Raw genomic sequence first — 25,734 nt, forward strand, 5'->3', positions numbered from 1 at the left:
TGATATCTGAGCACCATCTCAGTGCAATTAAATCATGTTCTTTAGGGATCCTGGGATTAATGTTTTTATTTTATTTTATTTTATCTTTTTTTTAAATTCTGACTTTCTAAATATTTATTTATTCCTTTTTGTTGCCCTTGTTGTTTTATTGCACTTATTATTGTTGTCGTCGTTGTTGGGTAGGACAGAGAGAAATGGAGAGAGGAGGGGGAGACAGAGAGGGGGAGAGAAAGACAGACACCTGTAGACCTGCTTCACTGCCTGTGAAGTGACTCCCCTGCAGGTGGGGGGCTTTCCGGAATCCTTACGATGGTATTTACACTTTGTGCCACCTGCGCTTAAGCTGCTGCACAATCACCTGATTCCTTTATTTTATCTTTGAACCAGAGCACTGATCAGCTCTGGCTTATGGTGGTGCAGGGAATTGAACCTGGGACTTTGGAGCCTCAGGCATGAGAGTTTCTTTGAATAACCATTATGCTATCTGCCCCTGCTCTCGAATAGTGCTTTTAAATTTTAAAAGTTTATTTAATTTTTACTTACCAGGTCATTCTATGTGCAATCAAAGGTTGAGAACTGGGTGGGAGGAGATAGCATAATGGTTATGCAAAGAGAGTCTCAGGCTTGAGGCTTCAAAGTCCCAGGTTCGATCCCCCGCACCACAATGAGCCAGAGCTGTGCAATGCTCTGGTGTTTCTCTCTGTGACTTTCTCTCTCTGTGTCTCTCTCAAAAATAAAAAATAAAATAAAATACTTAAAAAAAAAAAAAAAGGCTGAGAACTACTGTTCTAGAGCCTCATACAGAAAAGTGAAAATGGATGGGGGTAGATAGCATAATGGTTATGTAAAAAGACTCTCATGCTTGAGGCTCAGAAAACCCAGGTTCAACCCCCTGCACCATCATAAGCCCAAATTGATCAGTGCTCTGGTAAATTATAAAAAAAACAGAAAAATGAAAATGTGGCTAAAAGCATATTTTTTAGGGGGCTGGGTGGTGGCGCACTGTGTTAAGCTCATGCACATAGTACCAAGGACCTGCTCAAGGCTCCCCACCTACAGGGGCATCGCTCCACAAGCAGTGAAGCAGGTCTGCAGGTGTCTGTCTCTTTCTCTCTCCCTATCTCCCTCTCCTCTCTCAATTTCCCTATGTCCTATATCCAATAAAATGGAAACAATGGCCAACAGGAGCAATGGATTAGTAGTGCAGGCACCGTGCCCCAGCGATAACCCTGGAGGCAGTAAATAAATAAATATTTTTAAAAGCATGTTTAGTCTTTTGCATTTGTCTGCATCCTTTATTTTTTGAAATAGTGATTTATTTGTTGGATAGAGACAGCCAGAAATTGTGTGGTGGGGGAGGGGGGACAGAGAGGGAGAAAACAGAGACACCTACAGCCCTGCTTCATCACTCATGAAGCTTCCTTCCTGCAGGTGGGGACCGGGGACTCAGACCTGGGTCCTTGTGCACAGTAATGTGTGCATTCAACCAGGTGCACCACCACCCAGCCCCCCTGCATCCTTTATAGTGGTCAGTGTGGTCTCGTCCTCAAATTACTTTTACCCAAACTTGCACGTCTTTCCACAATCACTGGAAGAAGACAATCCCAATACCTATTTCTCTTTAAACTAACCTCTGGTTGGCGTGGACAGAAAGGCTGGAAAGTTTAGGTCTCAGGCTCACAGAGGGTTGCATTGGATCGACCTTCCCGTGGTGCATCCCGTGAGTACCCATTCATTGGGGAAACTGACGATCCTTCCTAGCCGACTGAATCCACATGGATCCCAGTCACTTTCAAAGCCAGCAACAAACAGCTCCTGACAGCTTTCAAGTTGTTGGTCCTGCTCTTCGAGTCCTCCAACTTAATGTTAAGGGGCTGTCCTTTGCCAAACGCGTTCTTATTGGTCAACTGGCGATACAGCATCAGGCAGATGTTATCTGCCTACAAGAAACACATATAGCAGTCGATGAAGCTGCTCGATTCACCATCAGTGGAATCGATTTAATATGCTATAATCTCCATCCTAAACACGGCCGAGCCATCTACGCCAAATCTTGTCTTGTTTACCACACAGCCTCTTTGACCTTCTACGACTCCATTACTATTGGAACTATTCAGCTCGTCAACGTATATAAGCCTCCTAGTGCCTCATGGGATAATGAGGTCCTGCCTAGCCCGAATCACCCAGCCGTTTACGTTGGAGACTTTAATAGTCATCACCAAGACTGGGGATATTCCTCCACTCGTGCTGACGGCTCTATCTTAGCCGACTGGGCTTCAGCGAGTGACCTCTCCCTATTATACGATCCCAAACAGCCAGGCTCTTTTCACAGTGCTAGATGGAATAAAGACTCGTCACCTGACCTGTGCTGGATTAGCACAGTCAACGGCCAAGCCTTTCCCGCTACGAGACAAGTTCTCAAGATCTTCCCGCACAGTCATCACCGCCCAGCTATCATCCACATTGGTCTCCAGCTCCCACTGATTCTATGCTCGGAGAAACTAAGATGGAACTTTCAGAAAGCAAACTGGCGTCTGTTCAGTGATCTTACCAACAAATCTATTCCTGCATTTCCAATTAACTCTATCCCCTCTGAAGATTCCTACAGGCGCTTCCGCCAAGCCATCTTCAAAGCAGCTTCCCAAGCCATTCCTCGTGGGAGACGTGCTAACTATACGCCTTGTCTTGATGCTGAATGCGAGCAACTACTAACGCAGTATGATGAGTCGGGCGACCCAGATGTGGCTGACCATCTCATTGCCTCCCTGGATGCAGCACGCCAAGCCCGCTGGCAACAACTCACTGAAAGTCTGAACTTCACCCACTCAAGTAGGAAGGCCTGGAAGCTTCTTCACAGACTGGGTGCCGGTAGCCAACCCCCTCCCGTCTCCCACCTCCCGTATCTCCAAACTCAGTGGCCAGTCACCTAACTCAAGTTGGACGTGCTAAGATCGACCCAGTCTGGAAAAGAGAAATTTCCCATGAGTGGTCATCCCACTTCCGGTTATCTTGTCCATCTCTAAAACTCTCCCTTTACACTGTCTGAACTGGAAGGCACTTTGAAGAGGGCTAAACCAGGAATAGCTGCTGGCTATGATAACATCACCCCAGAACTCATTCTTAACCTGGGTCCCGCGGCAAAGAAGTGGCTCGCTTCATTCCTGTCCCACATCTTGGAATCTGAGTCTATGCCCAGAGTTTGGCGTCGTGCGAAGATTATAGCTGTTTTGAAACCAAAGAAAGACCCAACACTGGCCGCCAGCTATAGACCAATTTCTCTCCTCTCCGTGTGTTACAAACTCCTTGAGAGGCTGCTTCTGTCACGGATTTCTCATCTTACAGAGAAATTCCTATCACCTGCCCAAGCTGGTTTCCGCCCAGGAAGATCTACCTGCGAACAAGCCCTGGCCCTCTCAACTTACATTGAAAATGGATTCCAGAAGAATTTAAAGACGGGTGCTGTCTTTGTTGATCTCACAGCAGCCTATGACATGGTCTGGCACCATGGTCTCCTAGTCAAGATCTCAAGATGCCTGCCTCCATGGGTGGCCAACACTATATCGTTTCTTCTCCAAAACAGAAGATTCTGGGTGCATCTGGGTGACAAGTCTAGCAGATGGAGACCTGTCTCAAGTGGTCTCCCCCAGGGCTCTGTTCTGGCTCCTACGCTATTTAATATTTACATCAATGACCTCCCAGAAACTTCTTCAAGGAAGTTCATCTACGCCGATGACATCTGCTGTGCAACTCAGGCATCCAAGTTCGACATCCTCGAGGAAACACTCACGAAAGACATGTCTCTGATATCTGATTACTGTAAAAAATGGCGACTAATCCCTAGCACTGCAAAAACGGTATCATCTGTTTTCCATCTACACCATGCCTCGGCCTCGCGTGAGCTTAATGTGCAGCTTGGCGATACGAGAATCCGGCATGAAGCCCAGCCAGTCTATCTTGGCGTTACTCTCGATCGCACTCTGTCATTTCACGAACATCTCATAAAAACTGCAGCAAAGGTGGGTGCGAGGAATAACATCATTGCAAGACTGGCCAGCTCCTCATGGGGCGCGAGCGCTTCCACACTACGATCATCATCTCTGGCATTATGCTATTCCACTGCAGAATACTGTGCCCCAGGATGGTTCCGTAGCCCCCATGTCCACTTGGTCGATTCCAAATTATATTCCTCCATGAGGATCATTTCTGGAACCATCCGTTCCACCCCGGTTCCATGGCTGCCAGTTCTTAGCAACATCGCCCAGCCAGATATTCGTCGGGATGCGGCATCATCTAAGTTCATTTCCCACGTCTATGCTCGACCGGACCTGCCAATATACGCGGAGATCTTCGCCCACCCTGTCCAACGCTTGACGTCTCGTCACCCAATCTGGTCCCCTACGCCTACACTAAACTTCTCTGTTCCAGACTCTTAGAAACAGAGTTGGCAGTCAGCTGAGGTAAAGAACAAACACCTCATCACAGACCCCTGCGAGCGTCCACCCGGCTTTGACCTAGCATGTTATGATCGGGCCCTCCTCAATCGCTATCGAACAGGCCATGGCCGGTGCGCCGCTATGTTCCATCGCTGGGGAGCCAGAGACGACCCGAACTGTCCCTGCGGCTCCAGACAGACTATGACCCACATAGTCAACGACTGCCACCTCTCCAGATTCAAAGGAGGTCTCGAAACTTGACATCAGGCTCAACCTGATGCTGTTGACTGGCTACGGAAGAAGGGCAAACGCTAGAAGAAGAAGGCTCACAGAGCGCCTGGGCTAGAAACCCGAGAGGGGGCAGCCGGCCCCGCCCCGGGCTCGCCGAGGTTTGGGCTTCCGGACCCGCCCTCCAGGCTCCGCCTCCCGAGAGCTGAGGACTACATTTCCCATGATGCACCCGAAACGAGGGCGGGGCCGCGCCGAGCGGCCGGAGCCAGGCCTGAGCCCCAGCCGCCGAGGGCTGCCTTCCTGGGTCGGCGCTCTGCACAGGGGTTCTGGCAGGGCGCGGTGTCCGGTCCTGGGGCCATGTCTGCGTTCGCAGGGTGCCGCGGTCCCGCGGAACTGTGCCCTCCATCCTGGCCTGGCCGGCCACCCATGTTCTGTTGGGGGTCCGGCAGGAGGCAGTGACTGGCAATCTCTGTGTGTTCTGCCCCCCTCCCCAGAAAAATAGGTGAGTCGGACTGCTAACCCACGTGGCCTGGGGGCGCGGAGAGACGAGAGCTGTCATCCTTGGAGGGCGGGGCTTGAAGACGGGGGTCCCTGCAGTCTGCGCTGCCATTTGCGGTAGGAGGATTGGGTCCCTCTGGGGTCCCTTAGCTGGTTGACCTCCCCCACCCAGCACGGGGGAATATGAAAGGCGAGGCCTGGAGCTCATCCTTGTACTGGGAGGGCCAAGTCCTGCAGGGGTGTGTGGCCAGGTGGGGCCCGTCCCACCTCTGACCCCTACAATGCACACACAGCAGACCTTTCAAAGATGGCAGAGGTGACTGCGGGGTGAGCAGGGCAGTCCCTGGAAGTGTCTTGGGCCTTGGGACTTTGCTCTCAAGGGATCTCTGGCTCGGATAACCGAGTTGTCCCTTGTACTGGGCAGGCTACCCTTTCTGAGTTTGAGTTTGCTTGGGAGGGTGAGCAGCCTTTGTCACAGAGGGGAGTGGCCATCAGCAATGACAAGTACCAGACCAGGACATGAAAGAGGTTACTTACTGCTGAAGCCTCTGCCACACTCCTGAGCATCCTGGCCTGCCCTCCCAGGTAGATCAAGGCAGTCTGGAGAACTAGCCTAGCAGTAAGGAGTGCTACAGTGCCCCTCTTCAGTACGGCCTCCCTCCCGGAGAAGGAAGGTATTCCTCACTAGAAGGGTTGATTCAACCAACTTGTTTGGTGACTTTGTTCTCAGGCCCAGCAGGGTTCTTTTCGGGAAAGTGGTCAGCCCTGGGGGTTTTAGAGATGTTGCCTAAGCAGGGATCTCTGGAGAGTACCCTGGAGAAGTTCCAAGAGACATCCCTTGCTTAACTGCTTCAGGCGGGGCCTCCTAAGAACTTCATTTACACAGGTTTTTAACTCTAGCACAGGTTAGGAGAGATTTTGCTGTGAGTCAGTCACTCACTTCCTGCAGAGTCTCTCTCTCTTTCTTTCTTTTTTTTTTCTTTTTCTTTACCAGAGCACTGCTTAGCTCTGGTTTATGCTGGTCTAGGGGACTGAACCTGAGACTTAAGAGCCCTAGGCATGAGAGTCTCTGCATAACCATTATGCTGTCTACCCCCATCCTCCTGTAGAGTTTCTAAAATGTCCAAAGAATGCTTCATGGAGGTTTCTGGGTGAATCTCTAGATTGACCTTGAAGGTGCTGAGATGCAGCCTGATGTCAGGTGGCAAAGGAACTGTTGGGGGGGAGGGGGCACCAGCTCCAGTCACTTGACGTTGCCCTCACTCCATGCGTATACCTTACTGGATAGCACTCAGCCACCTGAAGCCCACAGAGATCAAGACATAGGGTAAGCTGTTGTAGACACAGGGACACAGAGCAGGGCCATGTGGCAGGCCAAGAAGTTCAGCTTGAGAGCAGCAGAGAAACAGGAGTCTGTTACTGCAGCTCCAGGGCGAATGAGTACACAGCCTGGAGGACCTCCCAGCCTAGGTCCTTAGACAGCTCAGGCCCAACATCACAGGGGAGATGCTTTAGGCCAGATCCCGCAGGCCAGATCCCACCTGGCCTCATGATGGTGGGAGTACATTTCCCCAGATCTCTTCACTGGGGGACTGGAGACAGAGAAACTGGCTCAGAGTGAGCAAACTCTCCAAGGATTACTTTATGTGGCAGAGACCACTGAATCCCTGCGGCTACACAGGGTCTGAGTGCTAGGTAAGAATGGTCATGACATGCTAACAGTTAAAAGTGAGTGTATAGTTGCATACTCTGCCCCAGGGTAACCAAATTATATAAATTTCCTTATTTAATCCCCCTATGGTCCAGCAAATTGATATTGTCCCCATCTTGTGGATGAGATAACAAGAAAAAAAAAAAGCCAGGTTGGGGTGTGGGGAGAGAGATACAGCGTAATGGTTATGCAAAGAGACTCTCATGTCTAAGTCTCCTGATCTCAGGTTCAGTTCCCCACACCATTATACAGCAGGGCTGAGCAGTGCTCTGGTAAAAAAAAAAAAAAAAAAAAAAAAAAAAAAAAAAGGTGGTAGAAAAAGATCTCATGAATGATGCCAGTGCTTGTCATGTGCAGCAGCCCAGGTATAAGCCTGGTTCCCACTGTATTGGGGAAGCTTTGGCGCTATGGTGTGTCCCACCCCCACCCCCATCTTAGAAAGTAGACCCAGATCTGTAAAACTCTGGTAATGTGAAGAAAAGAAAAGCAGTGAGAGGTGAGATGGGGGAGAAGTGAGCTGTGGTCCAAGCAGGAAGTTCATCAGAGGGTAGATAGTATAATGGTTATGCAAAGAGATTCTTAGGCCTGAGGCCTCAAAGTCCCAGGTTCAATTCTCTGCCCCACGGTAAGCCAGAGGTGAGCAATGCTCTGGTTAAAAAAAAAAAAAAAAAGTTCAGCATGTGGTACAGTGGCTAGAGTTTTGGACTTAAAAGCATGAAGTCTGAAGTTTAATTCCAAGGTCAGTCCCCTGCATAACATGTATTAGACTTGTGTTCTGGCTCTTAATAAATGCACATTTATTTATTTATTTATTTATTTTTAAACTTAAAAATTATATTTTATATTTATTTATTTATTTTCCCTTTTGTTGCCCTTGTTATTTAACATTGTGGTTATTGATGTCGCTGTTGGATAGGAGAGAGAGAAACGGAGAGAGGAGGGGAAGACAGAGGGGGACAGAAAGATACCTGCTGACCTCCTTCACCGCCTGTGAAGCGACTCCCGTGCAGGTGGGGAGCCGGGGGCTCGAACCGGGATCCTTCCACTGGTCCTTGCGCTTTGTGCCACGTGTGCTTAACCCGCTCTGTCACTGCCGGACTCCCAGATTTATTTAGTTATTTTGCCTCCATGGTTATCGCTGGGTCTCATTCCTGCACTATGAGTCTGCTGCTCCTGGTGGCCATTTTTCTCCATTTTATTGACTAGGACAGAGAGAAATGGAGAGAGAAGGGGGAGATAGAGAGGGAGAGAGAAAGATAGACACCTGCAGACCTGCTTCGCTGGTGAAACTTTTCCCCTGCAGCACATGGGCTTAAACCCAGATCCTTGCACAAGTCCCTGCACTTAGTACTATGTGTGCTTAACCAGGTGTGCCACTGCCCGCCAATGCTCCCCATATATATATAATGTATAATACATGTTTTTACCACAGCACTTATCAACTCTGGCTTATGGTCGTGCGGGGAATTGAACCTGGGACTCCAGAGCCTCAGGCATGAGAGTCTGTTTGCATAACGATTATGCTATCTACCGCTCCCCCTTTTTTTTTTTAAGTTGCTTGGGACATGGTGCAGTAGATAAAGTGCTTGACTTGCAAGCATGAGGCCCCAAGTTTGATCCTTCCCCTCACAAGTGCCAGAATAATGCTCTGGTTCTCTCATTAATAAATGATTTTTTTTTAAGAGAGAGAGAAAGAGAAGTATGTACAGAACTATTTCACTGCTTGTGAAACTTCATCCCTGCAGTTGGGGAACAGTGACTAGAACCCAGGTCCTTGCACATGGTAATAAGTGTGCTCTATTGGGTGACCACTGCCTGACCCCAATAAGTAAATCTTAAAATACACACACACACAACAACAACAACAACAACATCAGCAAACAAACTAAACTAAATGAGATCATCGAGGGATTGAACAAACAAAGATCAAAGGACTGAAGTCTGGGTGCCTTGACTATAAGAAATGAGAAGAGGGGAGCTAGGCCGTAGTACAGCGGGTTAAGTGCAGGTCGTACAAAGCCTAAGTATCCCGGTTCAAGCCCTTGGCTCCCCACCTGCAGGGGAGTCGCTTCACAGGTGGTGAAGCAGGTCTGCAGGTGTCTGTCTTTCTCTCCCCCTCTCTGTCTTCCCCTCCTCTCTCCATTTCTCTCTGTCTTATTTAATGACAACAACTATGATAAACAACAAGGGCAACAAAAGGGGAATAGATAAATATTAAAAACAAAGAATTGAGAAGAGTACTTATGAGGAGTGGTTATGAGGTAAGAGTCAAGAAAGGAGAGTAGTTGTACAAGAATCCTAGACAAGAAAGTGTTTCAAGAGAGGAAATAGTCAAGTGTATCCACTGCTGCTGCTGGGTGAGATGCTTTTGGAGGTTACTGCCACCTTGATGGAAGAAGTATGACTGAAGTAAAGAGGGCAGGAGACTGTTTGGAATGGGTTCAAGCGACCACGGGAGCCCGGCGGAATAACTTCCTAGGCCAGTGCTCTGCTGCCGTGTGCCCCACCCAAGCTCAGACCTGCTCCCTGCTGCGCTGAAGCCAGGATGGACACTGGGGTTTCTTTTTCTTCCTTCCTTGCTTCCTCTTTCCCCCCTCTTAGATTAATTGATTTTTTTTTGGGGGGGGGGTAGGACAGAGAGAAGGGGATAGAGGAGGGGAAGACAGAGAGGGGGAGAGAAAGACAGACACCTGCAGACCTGCTTCACCACCTGCGAAGCGACTCCGCTGCAGGTGGGGAGCCGGAGGCTTCGACCGGGATCCTTACGCTGGTCCTTGAACTTTGCGCCACATGCTCTTAACCCGCTGTGCTATCGCCTAGCCCCCAGATTAATTGGTTACATATGAGAGAAAGAAGGAGTTTCATATGAAGCAGAGAGAAGAGAAGGAGAAACTAGAGCATCCTCTGGTACATCCTGTGTCAGGGATTGTTCCAGGGGCCTCAGGCATGTGAGCCTCATCAGAACTCTACCAGCTGAGCCATTCATTCCTCCTGGGGGAGCTGTGGTCGCTTCCACTCCCCACAAACTTCCTTCTTTTCCAAACTCCTCTGTGTGTATTTTATTTTATTTATCTGTTTATTTATTTATTACCTGAGCTCTCCTCAGCTCTGGTTTATGGTGGTTTGGGGGATTAAACCTGGGGCTTTGGAGCTTCAGGCATGAGAGCTTCCTTGAATAACCATTATACTATCTACCCCTGTCCACCCAATCTATTTCTTAAATATTTATTTATTTGTTTATTTATTTTTATTGATTTTTAAAAAGAATTTATCTATTCATGAGAGAGATAGGAGGATAGAAAGAACTAGACATCACTCTGGTACACGTGCTGCTGGGGATTGAACTTGGGACCTCATAGCTGAGAATCTAATGCCTTTTCCACTGAGCCACCTCCAGACCACTATTTATTTATTATTGGATAGAGACAGAGAGAAATTGAGAGGGAGGGAGAGAGACAGAGAGAAAACTGCAGACCTGTCTCACCACTTGTGAAGCTTTCTCCTTGCAGGTGGGGACCAGGGCCTTGAACCCAGGTCCTTGGGCACTATAATGTGTGTGCTCAACCAGGTTCACCACCACCTGGACCCCCAATCTATTTTTTTTTCAATTTTATTTATTTTCCCTTTTGTTGCCCTTGTTTTTATTGTTGTTGTAGTTATTACTGTTGTCATTGTTAGATAGGACAGAGAGAAATGGAGAGAGGAGGGGAAGATAGAGAGGGGGGAGAGAAAGATAGACACCTGCAGACCTGCTTCAACACCTGTGAAGTGATTTCCCTGCAGGTGGGGAGCCGGGGGCTCAAACCGGGATCCTTAGGCCGGTCCTTGTGCTTCATGCCACGTGCACTTAACCCGCTGCGCTACCGTCCAACTCCCTCTATTTATTTTATTTATTTATTTTCCCTTTTGTTGCCCTTGTTGTCTTTTTACTGTTGTTGTAGTTATTATTGTTGCTATTGATGTTGTCAATGTTAGATAGGACAGAGAGAAATGGAGAGAGGAGGGGAAGACCAAGAGGGAGAGAAAGATAGACAACTGCAGACCTGCTTCACCGCCTGTGGAGTGACTCCCCTGAAGGTGGAGAGCCGGGGGCTCGAACCGGGATCCTTCTGCTGGTCCTTGTGCTTTGTACCATGTGTGCTTAACCCCCTGCACTACTGCCCGACTCCCGTATTTTCTTTTTTTATTTAAGAAAGGAGACATTAACAAAACCATAGAATAAGAGGGGTACAGTTCCGCACAGTTCCCATAACCCGATCTCCATATCCCATCCCCTCCCCTGATAGCCTTCCCATTCTCTATCCCTCTGGGAGGATGGATCCAGGGTCATTGTGGGATGCAGAAGGTGGAAGGTCTGGCTTCTGTAATTGCTTCCCCGCTGAACATGGGTGTTGGCAGGTCGATCCATACTCCCAGCCTGTCTCTCCCTTTCCCTAGTGGGGTGGGGCTCTGAGGAAGCGGCGCTCCAGGACACGTTGATGGTGTTGTCTGTCCAAGGAAGTCTGGTCAGCATCATGCTGGCATCCGGAACCTGGTGGCTGAAAAGAGAGTTAACATACAAAGCCAAACAAATTGTTGAACAATCATGGACCTAAAGACTGCAATAGTGCAGATGAAGTGTTGGGGGTATTCCCTGCATGCTCTTGTGTACTTCTGCTTTCAGGTATATATTTTTCCCTAGTTTATGGGCACATGTGAACGTATGCTCTATCTCAGGGGACCTGGACTATCTCTAGGTTTGGGGACTTTATTGTGGAGTGTGGAACACCTGGAATGGAATTAGAGAATACTATGAAAGGAAAGGTCTCACCCGAGTGATGAAGCTGAAGGGTTGTCATTCCATTTTTTTTTTTTTACGGGACCCTGTGCATATGCAGTTTTACCACTGTAGTTTTTTTTTTTTTTTTAAGGTTTATGTACTTGTTAGAGAGAGAGAGAGAGCCAGAGTGTGACTCTGACACATGCAATGCCAGGAATCAAATGGGACCCCTGTCACCTCTTGGGCTGCATGACTTTGAAGAGCTGGTATCCAACCATCCAGCTCCATCTTCCACTGCCAGGTTATGTGAAAAGTATGTGTTCCAAACAGAAGAGCTGTAAGATGCCAATATCTTTGTTTGGAGGGGAGTCACTGAGTGCTACCAGAACTCCAGTAGATTTTGTGGGAACAAACAATAAGCCACTGTGTGTATAAATCTTCGTTTGCTACACAGAACATCTTAACCTACCCAACTAATTAAACTCTGAAGACTTCTTTGCTGTTTTGAGTTTTGTTTGTATGATTGTCTTATAAAGGGCAGCAGAAAAATGGGGTGGTGCATAGAGTTATTTATTAACACAAGACAGGAAGAGGGAGAGTGAAGGGGGAAGGGAGTCAGAACAAGAGAGAGAGGTGGGGGTAGAGAAAGCAGAGCATCATTGGCATATGGGATGCCTGGCATTAAATTCAGTACCTCATGTTTCCAAGTTCAGCATCCTCACTGTGCCGCCTCCCAGACCTCAAGTGGAAGTTTGTTTTCACTTGTTTTTGTTGTTGCTAGAGTTTTACTGCTCTGGACTCACTTGTTTAGAGAGAGAGAGAGAAAGAGAGAGAGAGAGATATGGATGGACTCTCCATAGCACCAAAGCTTCCTGCAGGAGAGCTCGGGCTGGGTTTGAACCTGGACTGTACACAGGGCAAAGCAGCATATCCTCTCGGGTGAGCAATCTCATTGGCCCTTGTTTTCATTTTTTTTAATATTTTAATTTTATTTTAACAAGAGAGATATATAGTGGGAAAGATATAGAGAGAAACAGACCATAGCATTGCTCAACTCTGGCTGATATAGTGGTGCTGGGGATTGAACCTGGGACCTCAGAGCCTCAGCATGAGAGTCTTTTGCAGAACCACTATGCTATCTCCCCAGTCCTGTTTTCACTTTTTAATTGAAATAAACTTAAAGTTCACAAGGCACAAGGACAGCTTAACAAATTATCTTAGAATGGGGTCAGACAGTGGCGTACCTGGTTAAATGCACACACTACGGTGCACAAGGACCCAGGTTCAAGTCCCTGGTCCCCACCTCCAGGGGGAAAGCTTCGTAAGTGGTGAAGTAGAGCTGTAGGTGTCTCTCTCCCTCTCTCTCTTCCTCATCCCCTCTCAATTTCTCTCTGTCCCTATCCAATAATAAATAAATAAAATTGGGAGTCAGGCGGTAGCGCAGCGGGTTAAGCGTACACAGCGCGAAGCACAAGGACCGCTGTGAGGATCCCAGTTTGAGCCCCCGGCTCCCTACCTGCAGGGGAGTCACTTCACAGGCGGTGAAGCAGGTCTGCAGGTGTCTGTCTTTCTCTCCCTCTCTGTCTCCCCCTCCTCTCTCCATTTCTCTCTGTCCTATCTAACAACATCAATAACAACAACAACAATAACTACAACAATAAAACAACAAGGCAACAAAAGGGAAAGTAAAATAAATATAAAAATAAATAAATAAAATTAAAAGGGCCAGATGGTGGCACACCTGGTTGAGTGCACATGTTACAATGCACAAGGACCTGAGTTCAAACCCCCAGTCCCCACCTGCAGGGGGAAAGCTTTGCAAGTGGTTAAGCAGTGTTGCAGGTCCTCTCTGTTTCTCTCCCTCTCTGTTACCCCTAACCTCTGAATTTCTGGCTATCTCTATCAAATAAATAAATAAATAAATAAATAAGGATAATAAAAATTAAAAATTTTATAAAAATAAATTAAATTAAAAATATCTTATAGTCAGTACATCCTAGGGAAGTTGTTTTAAAAATGAAAAAAGTGGGCTGGGGAGATAGCGTAATAGTTATGCAAGAAGAAGAAGAAGAGCCTGTCATGCCTGAGGCACCAAAGGTCCCAGGCTCAATTCTTAACACCACCAGAAGCCATGGGTAGTGCTTTGACCAAAACAAAACAAGAAAATAGAAAAAGTGGTCTTATTTTGGTGCTGGGTGGAGAAAAAGGCATCATCGCCTGGAAGAGAGGGTGGGTAGCCAGTGAAGCCTGAATAGGCTGGAGGGACACAGGTGGAGGGGCTGGGACAGTTTATTGTTAGCAAGAAGCAGGAAGGCAGAGTCTGCCAGGTGAGAAGTGGGCCTAGTACTGAACAGCTCTGGTTTATGGTGGTGTGGGGCATTGATCCTGGGACTTTAGAGCCTCAGGCATGAGATCTCTTTGCATAACTACTATGCTATCTACCTTGGCACTTCAATTTTTCTTACTATCTTTATATTTATTGGATAGGGAAAGCCGTAAATTGAGAGGGAAGGGGTGACAGAGAGACACCTGCAGCTGCAGCCCTGCTTCACCACTCGTGAAGCTTTACCCCTGCAGGTGGGAACCAGGAGCTCGAATCTGGGTCCTTGTGCTTTTAACATGTGCGCTCAGCCAGGTGTGCCACCACCTGGCCCCTTTATTTACTTTGAATGAAAGAAAGAAAGACTAGAGCACTGCTCAGCTCTGGCTATGGTGATGCTGGGGCCTGAATAGGACCTAAGAGCCTCAGGTATAAAAGTATTTAAAACAATTTTTTTAATCTTTTTTTATTTATTGGATAGAGACATCCAGAAATTGAGAGGGAATGAAGTGATAGAGCGGGAGAGAGACAGAGAGACACATGCAGCACTGCTTCACCACTTGTGAAGCTTTTCCCCTGCAGGTGGAGACTGGGGGCTTAAACCCTGGTCCTTGTGCATTGTAACGTGCGCTCAACCAGGTGCTCCTGGAGGCTAGTCTTTCCCTTTTGTTGTCCTTGTTATTTATCATTGTTGTTATTATTGTTATTGTTGTATTGGACAAAGAGAAATTGAGAGAAGAGGGGAAGAAAGAGGGGGAGAGAAAGACAGACACATGCAGACCTGCTTCACCACGTGTGAGGTGACTCCCCTGCAGGTGGGGAGCCAGGGGATGCAACAGGGATCCTTACGCCAGTCCTAGCACTTGGAGCCATACGCGTTTAACCCGCTGCGCTACCGCCCAACCCCATTCTTTTTTTCTTTACCAGAGCACAGCGCAGCTCTGGTTTATGGTGGTATGGGGGATTGAACCGGAGACCTTGGAGCCTCAAATGTAAGAGCCTGTTTGCATAACCATTGTGCTATCTCCTGCACCCTGAAAGTCTTTTGCATAACCAATGTGCTGTCTCTCCAGCCCCACCCCTTTTTAGATAGATTTGTTTATTTATTTATGAGAATGGGGGGATGGGACCAGAGCATCATTCTGGCATATGCAAGTTTAGATTTTGGACTTTATACTTAAGAGTCCAGTGGTTTATCCACTGTTCCCCCTCCTGGACCACTCATGATTATTATTATCATTTTCCTGCAAAGTCAAGCCCAATGGAAGTTCTCCAAATCTACTCGGCAGGGGTCAGGTGGTGGTGCACGTTACCATGTGAGAGAACCTGGGTTTAAGTCCTTGGTCTCCACTTGCAAGTTGAAAGTTTCACAGTTGGTGAAGCAGTGCTGTAGGTGTTTCTTCTCTCTCTCTTTGATTTTTATTATTTTTATTTATTTATTGGATAGAGATAGTCACATAGCAAGAGGGAAGGGGGAGATAGAGAGGAAAACATCTGCAGCCCTGCTTCACCACTTAAAAAGCTTTCCCCCTACAGGTGGGGCCTGGGGGCTTGAACCTGGGTCCTTGTGCACTGTAAATGTGTGCTCAACCAGGTGCACCGCCACCCCCCCCAGGGGAGCAGATGGTGGCACACTTGGGTAAGTGCACATATTACCACCACCACCACCACCCTCTATCTTCTCCTTCCCTCTCTATTTATCTCTGACTCTATCCAATAATAAATACAAACAAAATCTAAAAGTTCATTCTGCAAAGGTTTGGATTAGTTGGGTCCTGGCCAGGAACCCTTCCTTCCCTGTTCTTGTAGCTGTGAATTATGCCTGTGAGCCTTTCCAATGGCATCTTCTCCTTTTCCTGAGATGACTTTTTTGTTTGCCTCACAGGAGAGCCCACAAGATGGCTGCTGACGTGCAGAGGAAGAGAAGCAGTGAAGGTCCCAACGGCACGTTGGCTCCTTCTGATGGACAGAGTGTGGAGAGAGCTGAGAGCCCCACACCAGGACTGGCCCAGGGGATGGAGCCAGGTATGGGCAGGGCGTGCAGCAGAGCAGCTGCCAGGCCACTTCATGTCTCCCCCAGTGAGCTGTGTGCTTGTTCAGTCCGTCACCGGGTAGCTGTCAGGTGCTGTGATTCTGCAGGGAGCCGGGCTCCGTCTGTGTGCAGTCTCCCTCCTCACTGCGTGCTGCGTCTCTTTCCCTGTGCTAACTGCATGCTAGTGCTGTTTTGTCATTTTACGTATGTCTGTGATGCCCATCTCTCTCTTCCACAAGCTTGTAAGTTTACTTTTTTAATATGTATTTTACTATAATTATCATTTGAGACTTGTCTGCTAGTGAGGGGGAGGGGAAGAGAGAACCAGAGCCTCACTCTGACATGTGATGCTGGAAGATCAAATGCAGGATCTCGTGTCTGGCAGTCCAGTGTCTTACCCACTGTACCACCTCTTGAACTGCTTATTTTACTTTATTTTTATTTTACTTATTTATTTTTTAATTTATCAGAGCACTGCACAGCTCTGGCTTATGGTGGTGTGGGGATTGAACCTGGGACTTCAGAACCTCAGGCATGAAAGTCTCTTTGCATAACCATTATGCTATTTACCCTACCCTACTTTATTTTTATTAGGATTTATTGATTTACAAAATTATCAATGTCCAATACAGAGCTGAATCTGTAATGAAAATTCAAAATATATCTTTTGAACTATTCTGTCAAGAAATTCATAAGGGGCTGGGCAGTAGCTCAGCTGGTTAAGCGCACACATTATAGTGTGCAAGGACCCAGGTTCAAGCTCCTGGTCCCCATCTGCAGGGGGGAGGCTTCACAAGTGGTAAAGCAGGGCTGCAGATGTCTCTCTGTCTCTCTCCCTCTCTATCTTCCCTTCTTCCCTCGATTTCTGTCTCTATCCAATAATAAATAAGTAAATAAAATAAATAAAGGGGCAAGGGTAGATAGCATAAGGGTTATACAAACAGACTCTCGTGACTGAGGCTCCAAAGTCCTAGGTTCAATCCCTGTACCACCATAAGCCAGAGATGAGCAGAGCTCTGGTTAAAAAAAGAAAAGAAAAGAAAAAAGAAATTTATAAAGAAAGACTGACAGGGCCAAGAGATAACTTATCTAGTAATGCACATGTGTTATGTGTGTGCCTCTTGGGTTTGAGTCCTCCACTGTATGGGAGCACCATGGACAGCACCCACAGAACTCCATGGATGGTGGAGCTGTGCTGTGGTGTCTCTTCTCCCAAAAAGAAAAAGAAGAAGGAGGAGGAGGAGGAGGAGGAGGAGAAAGAGAAGAGAAAAAAGAAGAAAGAAGAGAAAAAAAGAGAAATAGTGATAGAGCACATATTTTTTATGTATGAGGTCCTAGGTTCTATCTTCAGCAGTTGCTGCCAAAATGGAAGAGAGAGAGAGAGGGAGAGGGAGAGAGAGAGAGACAGAAAGAGACACCTGGTCCTGGTCTCTGCCTTAAGGAAGCCAAAAGATAATGGAGGCAAGTATGGGAAATAACACAATGGCTATACAAAGAGTGACTTTCATACTGAGACTCTAAAGTCCTAAGTTCAATTCCCCACACCACCATAAGCGAAAGTTGAGTGCTCTGGAGTGGTCCAGGGGATGGCACAGTGCATAAAGCATTGGACTCTCAGGCAGGAGGTCCTGAGTTCGATTCCTGGCAGCGCATGTACCAGAGTGATGTCTGGTTCTCTCTCTCTCCTATCTTACTCGTTAATAAGTAAATAAAATCTTTAAAAATAGAGTGCTCTGAAAGGAAGGAAAGAAGGAAAGGAAAAGAAGAGAATGGAGCCATCACAATGGAGTGGGTTAGGAGTTTGTGGCCTGAGCACTGTCAGAGGGTCTCCTAGGCAGGGGAATTCCCTGAGGACAGGTGTACACTAGTGTAGGATGCCACTGCTGGTTCTTGCTTTTGAATGGGAGACCCCGTTGTGGGGGCAAGGTGGCGGTGAGAGGACAGTCACTGATACAAACCTCAAGACAAATCAAGGAGAAAAATATGATAGAAAACCTGGGTTGGAGGTTGGGAGCAGAGGTATCTAGCATCTTTGTAGTGAGCAAAAGTTTGACAAGGAGCCAGCCAAGTGAGCGAGTAGCATTGCCATCCTGGCAGAGGAAACACGTCTAAAGCCCTGAGAGAGGGAGGGGCTTGTTAAGAATGTTGAAAGAGCAGCTGGGAAAATAACTCGACTGGTAGGGCATCAGACTCCCATGCCTGAGGTTCCTGGTTCATCAATCCCCCTGCACTGCTTGTCCTGAAGTGGTACTCTGTTTCGAGTGAGCTGGGAGATGAAGGAGAGAGAAGCAGGCAGATACCAGTTTCCTACACACCCTGAGGAGTCTGGGTCTTACTCCCAGTGTGATGGAAGGAGACTGGTGACCCATTAGTTGCTGAGAGGCATGACACGGGCCAGGCAGTCACAGGAGGCAACAGTGACCTCCCACATCTGGTTAGATAGTCAAACTGGCATTGTGTTAGTCACCTTACAGGTCAGGTGGTTTGCCAGGGGTTACCATTCATATATATTTATATTTATAAAATGGAAGTATTGACAAGACCATAGGATAAGATGGGTGCATTTCCACACAATGCCCACCCCAGAGCTCCGTATCCAATCCCCTCCTTTGATAGCTTTCCTGTTCTTTTTTAAAACTCTTTTTAAAAAAATATTTATTTATTTATTCCCTTTTGTTACCCTTGTTGTAGTTATTATTGTTATTGATGCCGTTGATGTTGTATAGGACAGAGAGAAATGGAGAGAGGAGGGGAAGACAGAGGAGGAGAGAAATACACCTATAGACCTGCTTCACCACCAGGGACTCAAACCAGGATCCTTAGGCTAGTCCTTGTGCTTTGTGCCATGTGTGCTTAACCTGCTGTGCTACTGCCCGACTCCCAGCTTTCCTGTTCTTTATCCCTCTGGGAGTATGGACCCAGAGTCACTATGGGGTGCAGAAGGTGGAAGGTCTGACTTCTCTAATTGCTTCCCTGCTGAACATGGGTGTTGACGGGTCGATCCGTACTCCCAGCCTGTCTCTTTCCCTAGTGGGGCAGGGGTCTGAGGAGGCGGGGCTCCAGGACACATTGGTGGGGTCCTCTGCCCAGCAAAGTCAGGTTGGCGTCATGGTATCATCTGGAACCTGGTGGCAGAGTAATGAAGCTGAAGGGTTGACATTCCATGCCTGACGTCTCTGGACGCAGTCCAGAGTGAAACATGCCGAGGTGGTACTGGTTGCATTGCTTAGGCTGGGATCAGCAGATGCAGTACCAGTTGGTATGAATTGGGAGAAGCATGCAGGAAAGCGAGCCCCACCCTAGAGGTTCCGGGACTGGGAGAAATATGGGCTTTATAGAGAAAGGGGAAGATGGGCGGGGGGTAGATAGCATAATGGCTATGCAAAGAGACTCTCATGCCTGAGGCTCCAAAGTCCCAGGTTCAATCCCCAAACCACCATAAAAGCAGTGCTCTGGTTAAAAATGGGAGACAGAGAGAGAGAGAGAGAGAGGAAGGTTCCTGCTGTCTTAGGGTTTAAGAAGGCAACAGTTAGTTATAGCTGTACCCAAATCCCATTGTTAGGATTTGCTGTGGCATACAAGACCTCACCATAATTTATGTCCTTTTATGCTATTTACATATATTTATATCTTATAAAGGAACATTACCAGTTGCTTCTGTTCTCCCTGGTCTAAGCTTTTAGTAGATTTAATATTTCGCAGAACCAGTCATTATTAGAAATGTATTAACGATTTGAACCCACTGTTAAGATTCAATCTGACTGTCAATTTGAATGGGGCCGCCATTTCTTTTTTTTTTTTTCCTTTTCCTCCTCCAGGGTTATTGCTGGGCTCGGTGCCTGCACCATGAATCCACCGCTCCTGGAGGCCATTTCCCCCCCCCCTTTTGTTGCCCTTGTTGTAGCTTCATTGTGGCCATTATTATTGCCCTTGTTGATGCAATTCATTGTTGGATAGGATAGAGAGAAATGGAGAGAGGGAGGGGAAGACAGAGAGGGGGAGAGAAAGACAGACACCTGCAGACCCGCTTCACCACCTGTGAAGCGACTCCCTGCAGGTGGGAGCCAGGGGCTCGAACCGGGATCCTTACGCCGGTCCCTGCGCTTTGCGCCACCTGCGCTTAACCCGCTGCGCCACCGCCCGACCCCCGGGGCCGCCATTTCTAAGCACCAGTGCTTTTGACCGGCAGGTGCCGGGCAGGAAGGTGCCATGTTTGTCCACGCCCGTTCCTATGAGGATCTGACTGAATCAGAGGATGGAGCAGCTTCAGGAGACAGTCCCACAGAGGGTACTGGCGTTCCCTCACCGCTGCCTACCGACATGCGTCAGATCAGTCAGGACTTCAGTGAGCTGAGCACCCAGCTGACGGGTGTGGCCCGAGACCTGCAGGAGGAGATGCTGCCGGGAAGCTCTGAGGATTGGCCAGAGTCCCCAGGGGCAGCCGGGCGGCCAGGCACAGAGCCCCCGAGGGAGGGCACAGGTGACGGGGACGATGAGGAGGCTGCAGAGGCGTGGCGACTGCACCAGAAGCACGTCTTCGTGCTGAGCGAGGCTGGGAAACCCGTGTACTCCCGCTACGGGTCAGAGGAAGCACTTTCCAGCACCATGGGTGTCATGGTGGCCCTGGTGTCATTCCTGGAGGCAGACAAGAATGCCATCCGTTCCATCCATGCAGGTGAGCCACCAGGAGAGGCGGGGGCGGAGAGGGAGTCCCTGGCCAGGCAGGGCTAGTTCATGGCAGACTCTGGAGCCTCATGAAATAGAGGGTCAGGATGCTGGGTGACCAGTGAAAGTCCCCCCACCTCACTGGGTTTCAAGGTCCTCATCTGAACAGGGACAACCATGACCTAGTGGTGCTGTTGGGACGGTCAAAGGTAGCTCTCAGAGGCTCTGTCAATAGGCTTTGCTCTTGGGAGAAAAAGAAGAGTCTGGAAATGTGACCAAAATATTCCAGGTCCTGATCCATACATGCTCTGGCCACGTAGCACAAGAATCTGCTTCCCCCAGAGCACTGCTCAGCGCTAGTTATGGTGGCGCTGGGGACTGAACCTGGGACTTCTGGTGTCTCAGGCATGACATCTGTTGCACTACCAGTGGTGCTTGCTGTCTGTCTCCCCAGCCCCAGACAGAAGGTGCGTTTTTCTGAAGTACTCCCGGCTTTTCCCTTAGTGCCAGTCTGTTATGTGAGCAGCAGGGAGAGGTCCAGAGCCATCATGGAAAGGGGCTGTTGGGCTGCTGTTTTTACCACCATCATCATTTATTTATTTATTTTTGTCTCCAGGGTTATCGCTGGGGCTCGGTGCCTGCTCTGTGAGCCCACTGCTCCTGGAGGCCATTTTTTCCTTTTTTTTTTTTTTTTTTTAAACAGAATAGGACAGAGAGAAATTGAGTGGAGACGGGAAGATAGAGAGGGAGAGAGAAAGATAGACACTGGCAGACCTGCTTCCCCATTTGTGAAGCGACTCCCCTGCAGGTGGGGAGCTGGGGGCTCAAACCGGGATCCTAGCGCCAGTCCTTGCGCTTCATGCCATGTGCACTTAACCCCGTGCACTGCTGTCTGCCCTTAATTTTTTAATATATGTATTTTAAGTATTTATTTATTTGTTTACTCCCTTTTTGTTGCCTTTATCGTTTTATTGTTGTAGTTATTATTGTTGTCTGTCTTCCTTGTTGGATAGGACAGAGAGATGGAGAGAGGAGGGGAAGACGGGTTGGGGGGGAGAGAAAGACAGACACGTGCCGACCTGCTTCACCGCCTGTGAAGCGACTCCCTTGCAGGTGGGGAGCCGGGGGCTGGAACCGGGATCCTTACACCAGACCTTGCGCTTTGGGCCATGTGCACTTAACCCCCTGCGCTACCGCCCAACTCCCCCTCCTTAATTTTTTAAATTATCTTTATTTATTTATTGGATAGAGACAGCCAGAAATCGAGAAGGAAGGGGAGATAGGGAGAGAGACAGAGACACCTGCAGCCCTGCTTCACCACTCCTAAAGCTTTTCCCCAGCAGGTGTGGACGGGAGTTCGAACCAGGGTCCTTGAGCATTGTAACATGTGTGCTCAACTAGGTGGGCCACCACTCGGCCCCCCACCATCATCCTTAAGCCCCTGCTGTGTGCAGAGCTCCGAGGGAGGGTGAAGAGGATGAGAAAAGTGTCAAGAAAGGGGGGCTCCAAGGGGTTTGGACAAGGCCCATCAGGGAGGGCTTCCAGGAGAGGGGCTGAAGCTGACACCCCCTGCCCCACCCTCAGATGGCTACAAGGTAGTATTCGTGCGCCGGAGTCCACTGGTGCTGGTGGCGGTGGCCCGGACACGGCAGTCGGCGCAGGAGCTGGCGCAGGAGCTGCTGTACATCTACTACCAGATCCTGAGCCTCCTCACGGGCACCCAGCTGAGCCACATCTTCCAGCAGAAGCAGAACTACGACTTGCGGCGCCTGCTCTCCGGCTCCGAGCGCATCACCGACAACCTGCTGCAGCTCATGGCTCGAGACCCCAGCTTCCTGATGGGGGCTGCCCGCTGCCTGCCCCTGGCAGCCGCTGTGCGAGACGCCGTGAGCGCCAGCCTGCAGCAGGCGCGGGCGCGCAGCTTGGTCTTCTCCATCCTGCTGGCACGCAACCAGCTGGTGGCGCTCGTGCGCCGCAAAGACCAGTTTCTGCACCCCATCGACCTGCACCTGCTCTTCAACCTCATCAGTTCCTCCTCCTCCTTCCGCGAGGGTGAGGCCTGGACGCCTGTCTGCCTGCCCAAATTCAATGCAGCCGGCTTCTTCCATGCGCACATCTCTTATCTGGAGCCGGACACTGACCTGTGCCTGCTGCTGGTCTCCACTGACCGGGAGGACTTCTTCGCGGTGTCTGACTGCCGCCGCCGCTTTCAGGAGCGCCTGCGCAAGCGAGGAGCCCACCTGGCCCTGCGGGAAGCGCTGCGCACACCCCACTACAGTGTTGCCCAGGTGGGCATCCCCGACCTGCGGCACTTCCTCTATAAGTCAAAGAGCTCGGGACTCTTCACCAGGTGAGGGGGGCTTGGGGGACACTGGGTGAGGCTCGCAGGGGTGTGGGGAGGTGGCTTGGAGTCCTGATGTAGTCCTGAAATTGATATTCTGCCAGGAATGGACTGACGTGGATCTCTCCTTTATTTTATTTTATTTATTTATTTATTTTCCCTTTTGTTGCCCTTGTTGTCTTTTTATTGTTGTTGTAGTTATTGTTATTGATGTCGTCGTTGTTAGATAGGACAGAGAAATGGAGAGAGGAGGGAAAGACAGAGTGTTGTTTTTGCCGGGCTGGCTTCACGGGCGGGTAACAGACGACTAGGGACTCATGGTTGAGCTGTAGGCAGTATCTCTTTATTCATGCAGGACGCAGCACAATCTAAGCCGAGCTAAGCTAAACTCAAGTACCCTAAAACTCACAATGCTGTCTTTATATATACTTGCCAAGTAGGGTGGAAACAGGATGTGACATAGAGAGGGTGGAGAGAAAAGTGACTGGTGAAAATCAGAGTGTGACAAGGAGGGGGCAGAGCAGGCGAGAATCCTATCACTGAACCACCAATGCCCTGGAGTGCTTTATGTAAATGTAAAAGTGATTTATGTAAATAGACCAAAGCTTTGAATGGGATTAAATCTATCCCTATATAGGCATATGGTTAAGCAGAAGCCAGGGGGGAGCTGGCATACTATCCAACAAGAGAGGAGGAGAGAAAGACAGACACTTGCAGACCTGCTTCACCACCTGTGAAGCGACTCCCCTGCAGGTGGGGAGCCAGGGGCTCGAACCGGGATCCTTCCGCTGGTCCTTGCACTTTGCACCATGTGCGCTTAACCCACTCCCCTGTGGATCTCTTTTAGTCTGATACCAAGGACCGAGATGCTCTATCATTTTATTTCCCACTTCTTTCTCTCTTTTTAATTGATTATTATTTTTATTTATTTTATTTATTTTATTTTTTACCAGAGCAGTTCTGGCTTATGGTGGTGCAGGGGATTGAACGTAGGACTTTGGAGCTTCAGGCATGAGACCCCCCCTTTTTTTTTTTTACTTTTTTAGGAGAAAGAGAAAGAACCAGACATCACTCTGGTATATGTGCTGCCTGGGATTGGACTCAGGACCTCATGCTCAAGAGTCTAGTGCTTTATCCACTGGGCCACAGCATGAGAGTCTCTTTGCATAACCATTATGCTGTCTACCCCCCCACGCAGAGTCCCTTTAGCTTTTTTTTTGGTCCAGAGAGTTTCCAGCTGACCCCTGTCTCAGACCTGTTACCCTGTCTTGGGTCTCTACACTCAGATTGGGCTTTCCAGGGAGGAGGGGTGGTGGCTGGGGTGAGGTTACTAAAGATCCCATGAACTTGGGGAAGAGGGGAGAACAGGGCACTAGCCCTATCCTGGTGTATCTGTGGTAGGGAGACAATGTCCTGTCCAGGGGGAACATTTGGAGGGCAGGACACATGGTGGTAGCCCCCTAGCTGGGAATACATACATTCAGCTCTCCAGACAAGGCAGCAGAAGTCATTCCTTTGTGAACCCACTTCCCCATCTCCAGCCCTGAGATTGAGGCCCCGTACACCAGTGAAGAGGAGCAGGAGCGACTGCTGGGCCTCTACCAGTACCTGCACAGCCGCGCACACAATGCCTCCCGCCCACTCAAGACCATCTACTACACGGGCCCCAGCGAGAACCTTTTGGCCTGGGTAAGGCAGCCCTGGGCCGGACTGGGCTTCACAGGGTCTTGGGTAGGGACCCCGATGGGGGGCGCTTAACCTGGGTCACCGCCCTGTGCCTCCTCCAGGGGGAGGGCTTAACCTGGGTCACCACCCTGTGCCTCCTCCAGGGGGAGGGCTTAACCTGGGTCACCGCCCTGTGCCTCCTCCAGGGGGAGGGCTCAACCTGGGTCACCGCCCTGTGCCTCCTCCAGGGGGAGGGCTTAACCTGGGTCACCGCCCTGTGCCTCCTCCAGGTCACAGGTGCCTTTGAGCTCTACATGTGCTACAGCCCCTTGGGGACCAAGGCGTCGGCTGTCAGCGCCATCCATAAGCTGATGCGCTGGATCCGCAAAGAAGAAGACCGTCTCTTCATCCTCACGCCCCTCACCTACTGATAAGAGCGGGTGTGGGCTCGGCCCTCCTAGGCCCACTGGGCCAAGAGTCATGGAAGCCTCCAGGTGAAGCTCATCTCTTTGACCAAGCAGCAGGCAGGGACTGTGGGCTGGTGCTTGCATTAAAGGGCTTTGGGAAGACACTTGTCACTGGCTCCTTCACTCATCTGCTCCCACCACTATGCAGGTGCCAAGGCCTCCTTAGTTTCTACCTGCGTTTCCTGTGCACAGGGGCACACACACAATTCAGCCCCTCCTCTCCTTCTCTCACATTACATAATGGCAGAGCTGCTCATAGCCAGGTCCCGGGCTAGGGCTGTTTTCATTCAGTCACATGCAAATAATTCTCCAATTTACCACTGGTCACTCCCCCCACGCCCGGTCCCAGCCTCAGTCTGAGTCCCTAGTGCCTTCCCTCTCACTCCTAGGCACCGCCTCCAGCCCTGTGCCCTGAAGAACCACTTCCTGGGAGTTCTAACTGTTTCTGTTGAATGGGCTGCTGTAGTTCACCAGGGAGCTGAATAAGATAGACAAGTGAGGGGCCAGGTGTCAACGCTTCGGGTTGAGCGCACTTAGTCACTTAGTAGAAAGAAGTACGAAGTGCAAGGACTTGTGCAAGGATCCAGGTTTGAGCTCCCAGCTCCCCACTGC

The 25,734-nt window shown here is 49.2% G+C and overlaps 1 protein-coding gene across 8 annotated transcripts in view; it reads left to right on the forward strand.

Moving 5' to 3' along the window:
* The window catches only part of MON1A (MON1 homolog A, secretory trafficking associated), a 47,652-nt gene extending 22,426 nt beyond the window's left edge, over nucleotides 1–25,226 (forward strand). For 2 of the 8 annotated variants that reach the window (XM_060204735.1, XM_060204731.1), the window contains exons 2-6: nucleotides 15,838–15,977; nucleotides 20,174–20,659; nucleotides 22,234–22,999; nucleotides 24,532–24,679; nucleotides 24,946–25,226. In XM_060204735.1, coding sequence (XP_060060718.1) covers nucleotides 15,851–15,977; nucleotides 20,174–20,659; nucleotides 22,234–22,999; nucleotides 24,532–24,679; nucleotides 24,946–25,086 — 1,668 coding nt within the window. In that variant the 5' untranslated portion in view covers nucleotides 15,838–15,850 and the 3' untranslated portion in view covers nucleotides 25,087–25,226. Of the gene's footprint in view, nucleotides 1–4,898; nucleotides 5,171–5,244; nucleotides 5,280–5,820; nucleotides 5,837–14,751; nucleotides 14,768–15,572; nucleotides 15,592–15,837; nucleotides 15,978–20,173; nucleotides 20,660–22,233; nucleotides 23,000–24,531; nucleotides 24,680–24,945 lie in introns of those variants that run through there. The other 6 variants (XM_060204732.1, XM_016190065.2, XM_007527265.3 and 3 more) reach the window with 6 other exon arrangements.
* The last annotated feature ends 508 nt before the right edge of the window (nucleotides 25,227–25,734 follow it).

Source organism: Erinaceus europaeus, chromosome 12 (genome assembly GCF_950295315.1).
Source record: "Erinaceus europaeus chromosome 12, mEriEur2.1, whole genome shotgun sequence".
NCBI classification, from domain to species: domain Eukaryota; kingdom Metazoa; phylum Chordata; class Mammalia; order Eulipotyphla; family Erinaceidae; genus Erinaceus; species Erinaceus europaeus.